The sequence below is a fragment of the Oenanthe melanoleuca genome, chromosome 5 (assembly GCF_029582105.1).
Source record: "Oenanthe melanoleuca isolate GR-GAL-2019-014 chromosome 5, OMel1.0, whole genome shotgun sequence".
Lineage (NCBI taxonomy): Eukaryota > Metazoa > Chordata > Aves > Passeriformes > Muscicapidae > Oenanthe > Oenanthe melanoleuca.
Window position 1 is genome coordinate 56,396,631 of NC_079339.1, and position 13,727 is coordinate 56,410,357.

Here is a 13,727-nt window from a genome sequence, read left to right on the forward strand (position 1 = left end):
AAGTGAAGCAAAGCTTCTGTGGTTCCTGCAGTGAGTGAGCTGTGCTGGTGCACTGAGGCCAAGTGGCATCAAACAAAGACACTGCTCATGTCTGAAATCTGGTGTGGGATAAGCACAGCACAAGGGTGTTACCCAATGTAAACAGCTGCAGAGCTCAAGCAGAACCAGCCTGCTCTGAGCCAGAATTTAGGGTTCCTCTGAAATGGGAAGGAGCAGGAATAACAGCACAAATAGCAAAGATAATTCAAAACAGACACCAGGCAAGTCCTGTCCTTAGAAAAGCTGCTTTCACAATTGACAGTTTTCTCCTTCCAGTTTTCTTTAAATGACAGCACAGTGAGGATTTGTCATTGGGTTGTGGCTAATCATAAAATCCACCACTCACTGGCATTAAAACAAACACACCATCAGACCAAAACCACTGAAACACAAAAAAATGAATTTACATATCCATCCAAAACAATGGATGGAACTAATAAATACTTGTGGAATTTGGGGAACTCACAGATCAACAGAGCAAACAAAAGACCCCAAATAAATCCCAGCTACTCAGTGGTAACTGATAAAGTGATTAATTTTAAACTCTGAGACCTCTTAAAATCCCATCCTATTTGGTGTGAGGTAATATGGGAGTATGACAGATTTCCTCAAAATTTGAGAGCAATAGCTTAATAGTGTGAGCTAATTATAAAATGTCATTTTCCTTAGCCCTGGAATTACAGTGAGTCAGCCTCTGGCATCATCCCCTTTGATTCCACTGTTTTGTTATGTCCCCCACATCTCCACAGCCTTTATCCTGCACACTGTAGCAAATAATAAAATCCCAAAACCAGAAAAGGAAAAATAACCAAGATTTCAGTGCGTCATTTTTGCAAAGACAGGGGCACAGTGAACTGCTCAATATATTTTTGTGAACACATAAATCTTTTATTTCAGCTGGTAAATCTGGCTCCTGGCTCACATCAGATTTCTTTCAAGCCATCAAACCAAACCTGCTTTTCTTAAAAAAATCCACAACAGCACTTCTTAGACTTACTGTTACAAAATAATTCCAGTAAATGGTGCCCAGAAAATCCCTTTGGCTGCCTCAGCCATCCAAGAATATTTTTAATGGGGAAAAAAAGAACATCTTACAAAAGTATTAATTTTTTAATGTAACATTCCATCTGGTTGACAAACCTGTCTGCAGAGAGAAGGCTCTCTCAGCAGTGGATATTCTGAGGCACAGGAGTTGACAATCCTTAGATTCAGATTCTCTTCCCAGCTCCACATCAAAGCCATCCTGAGTAATTTTGGCAGCCATTTCTGCATGGCTCCCCCTACAAAAAAATGAGAGTATGTAATAATTTAAAAAATTTCTATCTATTCTAATACTGCACCTTTTAAAACATTCCACTGAAGCATGCACAATAGCACAAACAGTGATTTAATCACCTTTCCTGCTGCTCCCTGTGAAGGTCAGATACATCATCCCTCATGAAGACACACATTCTTTGCCCTTGTTATGCTTTTCATTCACTGATAATTACACTGAAAATCTGTTTAACCTCTGTCAAAACAATGACTTGTTATTACTGTTCTGACAACTCTGCTTTTCTTGCCTGATCTGTTCAGGCTGATTAAGCAGGAGAAACTCTCTCAGCCACCAGCAACCTGATGGAGGAGCCAAAACCAAGCAGGGATTTAACTGGGTGTTGCTAAACTTTCCCATTAGAAAATAAAAACTCATTAGCACAAATGTAGCTGATACACTTGATGGAAAGAAAGTGAAAACTAAAACAAGTAAGGAAATTATTCTTACCTTTATGTCCTTGCATGGAAACATTCAGAGTCTTTTTTCATCTTTCAGATTTATGCTAATACAAAAATAAGGTATCTGCCAGCAATCTGACAGTTCTTTGTATCAACTGCAGGAAATGAGGGAAGAGTCTGATTCTCTTACAGCCTTGTTCTTTTTGGCAACTGTTGGATCCCACATCTTAATTTTTTTTTTATTTTTTTTTTCACCTCCTAAGAAGCTTGAAATAAGTATCATTTTGAGGAAAACCTGTAGGAGATCAGAAGGCAGGAGAACAGCACAAAGACTGCCAAAAGGGTGCTTTATTTCTGCTTGGTCTCAGAAACACAATACCTAATCTCTTATTTAAAAATCCCAATTCTGTATAATCATAGTTACTTTGTCTTCAGCAGGATAAACTTTCAGCCAGTGAAAGACACTTTGGAATTTATATCAACAAGGCTTTAATAAGGGGATTATTGCAGAGTTAGAAATCATTAGATTTTATTAGGGTTCCTTCTTGATTTCACCTTTAACCCAGGACAGCCCAATGATTCCAGCTGGTTTTCTTTTCCCTGTGATTTTTTTTAAACATCACAGGAAACTACTGCAAACATCTAGTGAATAATATGATATGCTCCTTCCCAGGAAAATAAAACCAGGGAATCAGTGACATGCTGGAGGCTTTACCAGTGGCTTGGCAGAATCTGCACCTTTTCCTGGCAGGATTAGTGCTCTGCCAGAGTAACACCAGGTGTTTTTGGGGTGAGCAGGTGGAAGAGGAGGCAAGGGAGGAAGTTCTCCCTCAATGGGCTGGAATGGGGTTTCCATGTTCCATGGGAGCATTACCTGGAGCCTTCCAAGCAGGGTTTTAAACATTCCTAAGGGACAGGAGCAGCAGTCAGCTGAAAACACATGTGGGGAACATCCAGGCCAGGGCAGCAGCTCCTCCATCCTCTGTGCCTGTTTAAGATCTCACAGTGTGCACACAGGTTAGGTATCAGAGATCTGCACAAATTGTCATTAATCCTGTTATTTCCCCAGATTTTCAATTGCTTCTGCAAATATTAAACATGTGACCCAAGTTACTTCCTTTTAAATGAGTATTGCTTTTTATTCATAGCTATTAGAAGATTAACAAGTAAAAGTTAGCTCTGAAAAAAGTCTTTACAGTAATTTATGGAGATTAACTTTCCTATTTAGGGTAAAGTCCAGACATTTACAAGAACAATCACTTAAATAAAAATAGAATATAAAGCCTATGTTTAAAACATGGCCTTTATTAGCACTGTCTAGTGAGCTCCATATTTATCTTACATTGAAATAGCTCTGCTTTGCTTAAGAAAAGACAGAAAAAGTGCATTTACAAGAGTACTTTTTCTTTAATTTTCTGAGAAAATGGAAGGAATTGGAATCACAAGTTGACAAATGTTGTAAAATGAAATTTCAAGAAACATCAATTTTAGTAATGCTACGCCATCACTAGTGTTTCCTCCTGACCTTCTGCCGTGTGGAACCAGAATATCCTGATATACAGTCTAGAGCATCTATGTTATTACTCTACAGCATATTAAACACAGAAAAAGGGGCTCAGGCCCCCTTTCAATGTACAAACATGAATAAAAAATTGTTTAAAAAAATCACTTTTTATACATAATGTATATGCAAACTGCTTTAAATACACGGGCTTGGAAGAGTTATTTACAAACTGCATCTGCCCGTGGGACAATCCACAGGCAGAGCACACACAGTCACTTTTACTTTATTGGTGCATCTCAACTTTGGGAGATATAAATTTATTCGGCAGTACAGCAAACACAAGAACCTGTGACAAAGCATCTTAAGGGCAACCCAATAAATTTTGTTCCTCCAAACAAGGTTAAGTACTAGGACTGCCAAAGTTTCCAAATAAAGTTTGATTTTAACCCAGATGCCTGCTGGCAGATCTGTGTGGTGGAGGATATGTAGACAAACCCATTGGAAGTACAGGTTTGGCTACTGGATAACTCCTCCTGAAGAGCCAGAACTGATAAGGATGTTTTGTCCAAAGACTGAACTAACCTAGAATTTTTTTTTTTTCCAATTTTATTAATATTTTAAAAAATACATAAAAATACAACATCCAATGTCTGAATAAATATATTTAACAAGTTGCAAGATACCTTATTTTACACAAAAATTTCAGCTTTAGAAATCTTGTTAAATAACTTCATTGTTGTTATATATTTCCTTTTTCGTCTTTTTGTAACAAAATAAAAACTCTGAAATTACATAGAAAAAAGACAAAATATTTTTGTCAAGGGATAAGATAGTCCACTGAAAACCTATTCACAATTCCACTGTAAACATTAATAAACATTAAAACATTTGCATAATTGTGTGCTCAAAAATCCTATAAAAAGTGGAAGACTTATTACAACTGTAGTTTTCAGTCAACTACACTTCCTTTCACAATTTATTTTGTCCCATTTACAGCTTTAAAACTGGGCACATTGCTGAACACATACTTTGGCAGTTCTGTATAGCAAGTGCTTCCACAAAGAGGAACTACTCACCAAGAGTTACCCACAGCTCGGTGAAAGTGCAGCAGTTTCTCAGTTCTTTTGGATAATATTCTGATGTCTGCTTGGTGCACTTGCTTTTTATTTTTTAAGATCACCCTAGAACACCTGAATGCTTCATTGGACATAACTTTGCAAATTTGATAAGTGCCCTTTCTCTGTGTTAGGAAAAAAACAAAACAAAACGAAAAGAAACAAACAAGAAACAGAAACAAACACAATGACAAGGATGTCACGTTGTGCCTACAAACCTTCAGTTACCAATGAGCTTAAGTTCTCTGAACAGTAAATTAAACAAAAGAAGGGGGCAGGAGGGGGGAACAGGTACAGTCCAGCAGTGGAAGTGTGTACAGGATATACTTGGCAATGTCCAACCAGTTGAGTGCTTTCTGTGGCTGAATTTCAGGGTTTATGTCCATGGCAGCGAGCTGCTGGCAAGGCAGAGAAATGTTTTTATCACCTGCATTCCACAGCCAGCACGTTCTGGGGAGGAGAGGATGATGAGGGGCTCATTCCAGTGTCTGAGGAAGCAGATGACATGGATGCTCCTGTGTGGGACACTGAACACACAGAACAACAGATCAGCAGGAGGTTATCAAAGCACAGCTCACAAGGAAGGTTTCCTTGGTTATTGGGTTGTATAAAAGACATCAAAGCAACAGCACAGGCACAAAAAATAGAGGTTATATGATATAGAGGTTGCCATTTGCTTTCCCTGCTGTATTCAGAGACACAGGATGAGCCTTACCCAATTACTGAAAAGGTAACTCAGATGAGTCTAATGGAAGCACTTCACTAGGAAGTCCAAGCTTCCACATAAAAGAGTAAATGTTTCTGTCAGGTTCTAGTTCCAAAAAGCCACAAATATTCTTTCTAAATACGTATGCAAACAGATGGTAACACTTTCATTTCTTCTAAAATATCATCAGTTAAACTCAAATTGCTGTGTATTAAGCATTTCCAAACAAATTAACTCCTCCTGGGAATCACAAAGCAAATCTCAACCTTACCTTCTCTGTCTTTCTTTTTTAATCGTTTCCTTCTCCTGTCTATGGTTGCTACTTCTGACTTCAAGGACATGTAGTATTTTCGTATCTCCTGGAGCTTTTCTTGTAGGAAGGAGATCCTTTCAGTGCTGCTCATATTGTCCAGTTCATCTGGAAGTGGAAAGAAAGAAAAAATAGCTTTGTCAAGGTGATTTTAAACAAATGAATGCAGTTCCTAACAGGATGTTAGACACAGCATGGAAGATAACACATTTCCATAACTATGCCAGAAAAGGCTCACACCTAATCTAGAATCCCCAAATTTCCATGCTTTTCTTTCAGAACAAATTTTCTCCCAAATTCCCTGTAACAAAGTAATTTCAAGAATCCTTACTGAGCTGGAAGCTCCATTTGTACACTCTGGGTGAAGCATTCTGGTGGTGGTGCTTGTCCCTGTGCTTGTCCTTTTCTCCATCTTTGATGTGAGGAGAAATCACTCTGGCAGGGGAGCGGGAAATCTTCTGTGCTTTGGATGCATTGATGTGTTTGACAGGAGTACATTTACTGGAACTGTCCAGGACAGGGAGGTCTTCACTGTCACTGCTTTGTCCTGCAGGAAAAAAAATTAATTTGGACTTAAAACTTCCACCTTGACATTTTAAAAATTGTGGTTATAGTAAAAAAATGATGATTAAGAAAGAACTGCTGCTTCTTGCTCAGAAGATTCCCAAAACACACCCAAGGAATAATTACCTCAGATTCCATGGATAACCTGGTCAGACACAACATGCACTGAACTCCCAAGTGTAATCATCATGGTTGATGCAGGAGAATTCAAGGGCTGACTAGGCCCTACTTAAAAAATAATAGTCATATAGAACAAATAAACTTACCAAAATTAGAATATTAGGGCACTGATAAACTGTCTTACACCACCTATTTTGGCTTTCTAATATAAAGCAGACACTAAAACTCTTTTCCTAAAGATTAAACCTGTATTACTATGGGTAGGTAGCCCATGATTGTATTTAGTTATCAAACTGCTTTACACATCTAAAGGAATAGTCCTGAAACACCAGAAATTCAACATGTAACAGAAAATTTTTAGCTCATATATTCAAATATTTAGATTCCCAAAATAACTGCCAAATTCTCTACAGGCATGTTAAATATATCTGAATAGTGTATGTCAGATAATTAGTATTTTAGTTTGATACTTAAAAATATAACAGTGTTGCCACAAAGCCAAAACCACTGATTCATTCATGCAGTGATTGTCAAAAAATTCGGTGACAGGACAAGAGGGAATGTCCCTAAGCTGAAGGAGGGCAGGGATAGATGGGATATTAGACAGAAATTGTTTATTATAAAGATGGTGAGGCCCTGGCACAGGTTGCCCAGAGAAGCTGTGGCTGTCCCATCCCTGGCAGTGTTCCAGCCCAGGGTAGATGGGGATTGAAGCCACCTGGGATAGTGGAAGGTGTCCCTGTCCATGGCAGGGGGTTGGAACAAGATGATTTTTAAGGTCCTGTCCAACCCAAACCATCCTGTGATTTTCTGAAAAATAAGCTACAGAAACACAAAAATCCAGATTTCTATGCCAAGTTAAAAATAGTCAGATGCTTGAGAGAAAAACTAGACAACATTCCTTTGAATGAAATGCTTTTCTTTAGCATCCAACATTTTTCCGTATTTCAAAAATGCTGAATTTTTTCCCCAAGAGAAACACCTGTTTTAAGACTTTAAATGTGCCCTCCCCCAGATTCATAACCAGTCCAATATTTAAAAACCAGCATAGTGGTAAATATGTAGTAACTGCTAATATCAGTAATTATTTAGATGTTTTTCTAAGTAAGTAATATAAAACAGCCAAGAGATTTCCCAGTTACACTGCTACTGCAGAGCTCAGAACTCCTCTCCAGTTTATCAATAACCACAATGAATAAAAATGAAAAAGCTTGAGAGGGAAATCCCATCCACTGGAAATTGTTTGTAACATGAGAACAGTACGTCCTTACACACATTTACAGGACAGGACAGCCTTCCCCCTCCTCTCCCTGCAGGAATATACCTGTTCCATTCTTTTCATTTTTGGCTGCAGCACTGGTTCGCTTTGGAGTTCGCTTTTGCTTTTTTGCCAGTGTTCCACTATTGCTGTCACTGGGTCTTTTTTGACCTATGAGAGGAGGAAAAATAAAATCAAAAATAAAACATAAGACGCCTCAAATACTTCTGCTACTAAAAAGTTCTCTTTAAAAGCAACAAAGAATCTAAAACCAGACAAGGCTGAGAGAGTTGGGGTTGCTCAGAGAGGAGAAGGCTCTGGAGAGACCTTAGAGCTCCTTCCAGGGGTTAAAAGGGAGCTGGAAAGGGACTTTGAACAAGGGCATGGAGTGGCAGGACAAGGGACAATGGCTTCACACTGACAGAGGGCAGGGTTAGATGGGACATTGGGAAGAAATTCTTTACTCTGAGGCCCTGGCACAGGTTGCCCAGAGAGGCTGTGGCTGCCCCAGGCCAGGCTGGACAGATCTTGGAGCAATGTGGGATAGTGGAAAGTGTCCCTGCCTATAGCAGGGTGCTGGAACAAGATGGGTTTTGAGATCCCTTCTAACCCAAACCATTCTGTGAATCTATAATCAGCAGACAAAACAGACCAGCCATTTTTAACCAAGTGACACCAGTCTCAAGTCACCCTCAGGAAGGATCAGACAGGGAGTGGCTCCTGCAGAAATGCTCACCTTTCTCTCCCATCTCCCTCTCCTGCCCAGCGATGCTGCAATTGCTGGACGTGGTACTGGCTTCGAATCCATTGGCAGACTCACTCTCACAGAGCCCTTCCTGAGACTCCTCAGCCACACTGTCCACCTCAATGGTCATGTCACTCTCACTCTTGATGCTGCGTGACTCGTCCTGGCTCAGGGCCAGAGGAGAGGCCACCGGGAAGCTTGAGGGGACACTGGGGGCTAAGGCAGAGGGGGCTGAGCTGGAAGCACTGGGGTCTGGCTTTTCTGCTGTTGTGTCTTCACTGCTGCTCTTCTCCTTCTCATCCAAGTCATCCAGGTCAACTTCATGGCACAGCAAGGTCTCAGGGCCGATCTGAGGCATTGTGTCATCCTCCTCTTTGGAGGGAAGGCTCTCGCTGGCCTCGGGCGGCCGCTGGAAGCTGTCGCTCCTCAGCTCCGCAGCATTAGGAACCGACTCTGCCACCAGGGATGGCATCTCCTCGTGCTCTGCTCTGAGGGACTCCTCAGCACTCAGCCCTCTACATTCCTCTGCTCCACTACATTCATTGGTCCTCTCTTCAGATACAATATTTGGCACTTCCATCTCGCTCTCTCGCCGATTTCTCTTCTCGGGTGATGCCTGCTCCAAAGTTTTTCTTTTCAAAAGTTTCTTATCTTTTGTGGAGGGCTCTGTTTCACTTTCAGTAGTGCTGGAAATGTCTTTACAGTCCAAGGAAGACACATCTAATCTTTCAGGCTCTGTAAGAGACTCATTTGCCACCTCTTCCTGGCTTCCTGGTGCAATCTTCGCATTCTCCAATGAGGGATCTTTTGTCTTGCTCCTTCTCCCTTTTCCTTTAGGTGATTTTTCAACCTCTCTTTTGATTTCTTCCATTTGATCTGTCTTATTTCCAAAAATCTGAACAATTTGTTCACTTTCCTCAACTTCCAGTTTCAGTGTTTCTAGTGGCTGTACTTGAGTCCTGTCGTTTTCCTTCAGCGTGTGAGAAATTTTTGGGTTTTCCTCATCCAGCTTCTCATCACGGAGTTTTTCACTTTTTTCCAGTTCTGAAGTTTCTGGAGAAAATTCTTCATTCAAATTCTTTTCAGATGACTCATCTGCTTCACTGTCAGATGTGCCAGAGTCTAAAAAAATTTTAAAAAGAAGCAAACAGCACCCTAAATAATTAATTGCAGCATGACTTTTTATTTGAATCTCACAAAACCCCCTGTTTTAGTAATCTATGGCATCAACATCACTTTACAGTAATAATTTTACACTTTAAAAATCTTGCATTATTCAACACACTCGCTACAGTTCTTATTTTTACCTAAAATTTCTATGAAACTGCAGTAGTGGTGGTGCTGTCAGTTCAGGAAGCACCTGGATGATGCTCTTAACTCAGCTGGTTTAGTTGAAGTCTATGATTCTCCTACTACTATTTCCCAAATAAGTCAACACCAATGAAACATATTTTATTGCAGCAAAAATAGGATTCCCTTGGTGCCGTGGATATTGCATCTCCCATGTGACACTACAAAACCAAAAAACAACACTTCTCCCCTCCATGCAGAGAAATAAAACCAACCCAAACGGAAAAATTAAAACCTTCTAACCCAATATGGACGTTTCCTTGCTAAACTACTGTGCAAATGATGCATCACACAGAGAGCAAGCATTAGTACATTACCAGAAGATTATTCAGGGACCTGTACTAAAAGGAGACAGTGATTTCACTTCAGTTCTTGTTCAGAGAGGCTTAGAAACACCAAAGATGTGCTGCCATTTGTGTATAATTAACAGCTCTGCTGGATGATGGAGTATTGAGGTTGAGGACTTAATTAGCACAATAAAGACTATCATTATAGCACTGGATTTGGCCTGTTCAGGACTGCAAGGCTCTGGCTGAAGAGCATGGAATGACTTGCACACTCACTGCTCTTCTGTGAGCAAGCTGTGCTCCTCAGCAGTGCCAGCTCAACTGCTTACTCAATAAAATTTACAAGGAGAAAGAAAAAAAATAACCAACAAAAAAAGAAGGTAAAAAACCCCCAAAAACCAAAAAACCAAAGCTCTTTTCAAAAAGGTACTGAAAAAGCCTCCAAAGCATACACAGGGCTGAGATCACTCACCGTTTGATCCTCTATCAGAATCAAACATTCCTGAGCTACGTCTGGTCTGCCTGCGAGGTGTTGCTAAAATTAAAATCGAAAGGATTAATTGTCATCGAGCAAAAGGAGCCTTGGTGCTCCGAGGTGCAGGGAGCTCAGAGCTCACAGGCAGCTCCAGGCCAGGACACCACCCTGGGCTCCAGCTGGGAATGCAGGGAGCACAGGCTGCTCCCTGCACCTCTGGAGCCAGATTTACCTTCGCTGCTGGGCGTTTTGGAGAGGCTGCAGGACGTGTTGGATGGCAGAGTGGATTTCAGAGGGGGCCGCCCACGCTTGGATTTTTGTTTCTCCTCGTCCTTCTTCTCGTCCTTTTCACCATCTTCTTTATTCTGCAGGGAAAACAGTGCTTTTAGTAACTGAATAACTTTTTTTTTTTTTTTTTTAAACATGGACAGTGCTCATCATTAAATACAGTACTACTAGCATTACTTTTGTTTTTTTCTTCTGTTTTCTCTTTGGTCCTCCTTTTTCCACTGGCCAGATAATCCGATCAGCTTTCACCCATTCATCATACCTGAAAGGGAATGACAACATGCTGTTATCACTGCACATAAAAATATTTGAATATGAGGAGTAGAAGACTTGAATTACACAAAATATTTATTAATGAGGTAGGAAAAGGCCAACAGCAGGTTGGATGGGGCTCAGAGAACCCTAAGGATAGTGGAAGGTGTCCCTGCCCAGAGATGGACTTTCCTTTCCAACCCAAACCATTCCATGACAGCAGAGCATGTATTTACAACTCTTGCAGTCTCTGGCCTTAGAAAGATGAATGGCATTTCCAATCCATAAAAAAACCTTATGGGATGAGGGAATGAAGCTACAAACTTGCCTGTCTCCCACCAGCAAAGCACTGGAACACTCAGGGGACTGAGTCAGCTCTAAAGTGTCAGTTATTCCACATCATACACATAAAATAGTTTTCACCACACCATGCATCAGCAGGAAAATGTACCTTTTTTCTTAAAGTTTTTAAATTATGGGAACACACTAGATGAGATTCTGAAAAGCACAATTACACAAATGCTCCACAAAAATCTCCTAAAGTTAATACAGCAAAGGGAACCTGTAAATATTTAGGGAATATTGCCATATTCAAACTTCATGTTGCCACATAAAGAAATTTGCTTATGGATTTGGAATACCACAAGTTATATACTAGAAGTATATAAAGTACAATAAAGACTGGCTACCAGAAGAAGCATTTTTATAATCACAATTAACATTCAATACAAGAATATATTTTGTTGCCAAAATTCCAGTGCTTAATACACTTAATTGTAAATACCTTCACTATTATCAATGATTCCCTTAAAGGAATGCTTGCTAGTGCCAACACTGATAGACACAATAGATATCAGAGATACTCCTGGAAGGGGTGAGGATTACTAAAGGCAGATGGACACCTGGAAAAATACAAGTATATTCTGACATTTCAATGCAGCACCATGAGCAAATCACCAACATAGAAAAGTGAATAAGTCAAAGCCTGTTATGTTGATAATTCAATATGGAACCATGTCACTGACCATCTCTCACTTTATTTCCTTAAAAAAAAAATAATTTTGCAAATAAGCCTTTGAACAAAGAAATGAAAGACAATTTCTTTTCCTCACCTTACATTCCAACCGTAGTAATGAACTAAATATAAAACCTCTCCATCATCAATTTCTGTGCTTTTAATACTGGCTTCATAAATTTTTTGAGTCTTTCCACGTCCATATTTTACTTTCACTTTGGTTCCAGTCAGGCAGGGTTCTGTATCCTCCTCATCCTCTTCACCTTCTGACTCTCCTTTGTTCTCAATTTCTTCCCTGCAGTAAAATGTATTTAAAATGCCCACTAATTAGTGACAATCATATTTTAAAATTTGAAGAGAGTAGTCAAGGTAGAACAAGACTGCAAGAAGGAAAGAATTCATTTTCTGCACCTTATCCTGTCTCTGAAGCCTGCTCAGAAACAGATTTTTTTAAATCAAGAACAGAACTTAGGGAGAATAGGGCTGAGTGCCAGAAATATCCAGAAAGTTTTATTAAAATTAAAACACAATTTATACAGCATACAACTACCTGAAAGCTTAAATATTATTTTTTAAATTAATATTTTGATAATACAAAGAGGAATAAAAGTTAGCTCTGTGTGTGTCTCCTAAACAGCATAAGAAAAACTAACTTCAGTTTTTGATTTTGACACATTATTTATAAAAAAAGGTACTTTTCCAATTGGCTGAACATGCTACAGTTTATTAACTGCACATAAGTTTGAATTGCCATCACAGTGATCCTCTCTTGGACACAACCACCATTCCATTGGAAAAAAATTTCACAAAACTTCACTTTGATCACAGAAGTGTTCAGCCAAGCTTAGAAGTGTCAGCACAGCTCTTATTAGATACATCCACCTCTTATTACACCATAAGCTACTATTTAAATATATACTCAATTATATTTCGAAGAACTACAATCTAGCCCATTTTTAGCTATAATTTCTTCCCTATTTAAGGAAGAATTTAGCATAATTTAGAAGTTACTCTACAAAAAAGTCAGCAAGAAATAAAATACTAAAAAGGACTACGGGTTTGCTTTTAATGAAATAGATTTGCTGGCCTTCAGTGAAAGATCAATTATCTTGTGGCAAATAACTCAGAGGACAAGTAACACCCACACAGCTTAAAGAAAACTCTTTGAAGCATGATTATCTGATATAGAATTAAAACAAGGAGCCACCAGCTTCACCAGCAAACCCTTAAAAACACAAGATAAGAAGGATTTGCCATTTCTGTTCCAACTGCCCAGGGAAGTGCCTCCAAGCTGTTCCATCCTCACAGCCTGGTCAGCTTGGTGTCTGGAGGTATTGGTGTGATAAAACACCAACAACAGCCTTGGCAAGTAAAATGTCAGTGAAAATTACTGCCTGGCATTGAGCACAAAAAGATGCTTCAGAAAGTACAGCAGTCTCCACAAGCTTGAAATAAAATGTTTCCTTCCCTGCCTGCCTGAGTGAAGGTTTCTGATTGTCACACTTAGTAAGATCAAGTCTGTGCCCTCCTGCCTGGAGAACAGCTCAATCATAGCACAGAAGGTGATACAAGTCAGTGTTTACCTGTCCCTCTGCCTCTCCTCCTCTTCATCTGACTCTTTATCAGAATCCTCCTGCTTTTTAATTTTCTTCTCTTTTTGCTTTGGTGTGCTTTTCTTCCCTAGTGGGGTTTCATTTTCTTTTTTTTCTGCATTCTCAGGTGTTTCCTCTACATCTTTGTTTTCTTTGTTACTGTCTTTTAATTTGTCTTGGGTTTTATCCTCCTCACCATCTTTTTTAGCAGGGGCTGCATCACGGGCAAGTCTTCTTCGTCCCTGGAACAGAAATCAGATCAGTTTAATGACTGCTGCCACCTGCTTTCTCCATAACCTCTCCAAATCTCAGCAAAAAAGTGAGACATGCAACTCCTGTAGAGAAGAAAGCCTGGAGATGACAAAAAAGCACAAAATATTCTAAAACAGTAAAA

At 39.6% G+C, this 13,727-nt stretch overlaps 1 protein-coding gene across 3 annotated transcripts in view; it reads right to left on the minus strand.

Moving 5' to 3' along the window:
* Positions 1-2,866: 2,866 nt before the first annotated feature.
* The window catches only part of ARID4A (AT-rich interaction domain 4A), a 46,414-nt gene continuing 35,553 nt past the window's right edge, over positions 2,867-13,727 (minus strand). For 2 of the 3 annotated variants that reach the window (XM_056492325.1, XM_056492326.1), the window contains exons 16-25: positions 13,325-13,575; positions 11,839-12,036; positions 10,652-10,736; positions 10,419-10,551; positions 10,184-10,246; positions 8,066-9,196; positions 7,396-7,500; positions 5,719-5,934; positions 5,349-5,495; positions 2,867-4,898 (exon numbers count right to left, since the gene is read on the minus strand). In XM_056492325.1, the coding sequence (XP_056348300.1) occupies positions 4,795-4,898; positions 5,349-5,495; positions 5,719-5,934; positions 7,396-7,500; positions 8,066-9,196; positions 10,184-10,246; positions 10,419-10,551; positions 10,652-10,736; positions 11,839-12,036; positions 13,325-13,575 (2,433 nt within the window). In that variant the 3' untranslated portion in view covers positions 2,867-4,794. The remainder of the gene's footprint in view (positions 4,899-5,348; positions 5,496-5,718; positions 5,935-7,395; positions 7,501-8,065; positions 9,197-10,183; positions 10,247-10,418; positions 10,552-10,651; positions 10,737-11,838; positions 12,037-13,324; positions 13,576-13,727) is intronic. The other variant, XM_056492327.1, reaches the window with a different exon arrangement.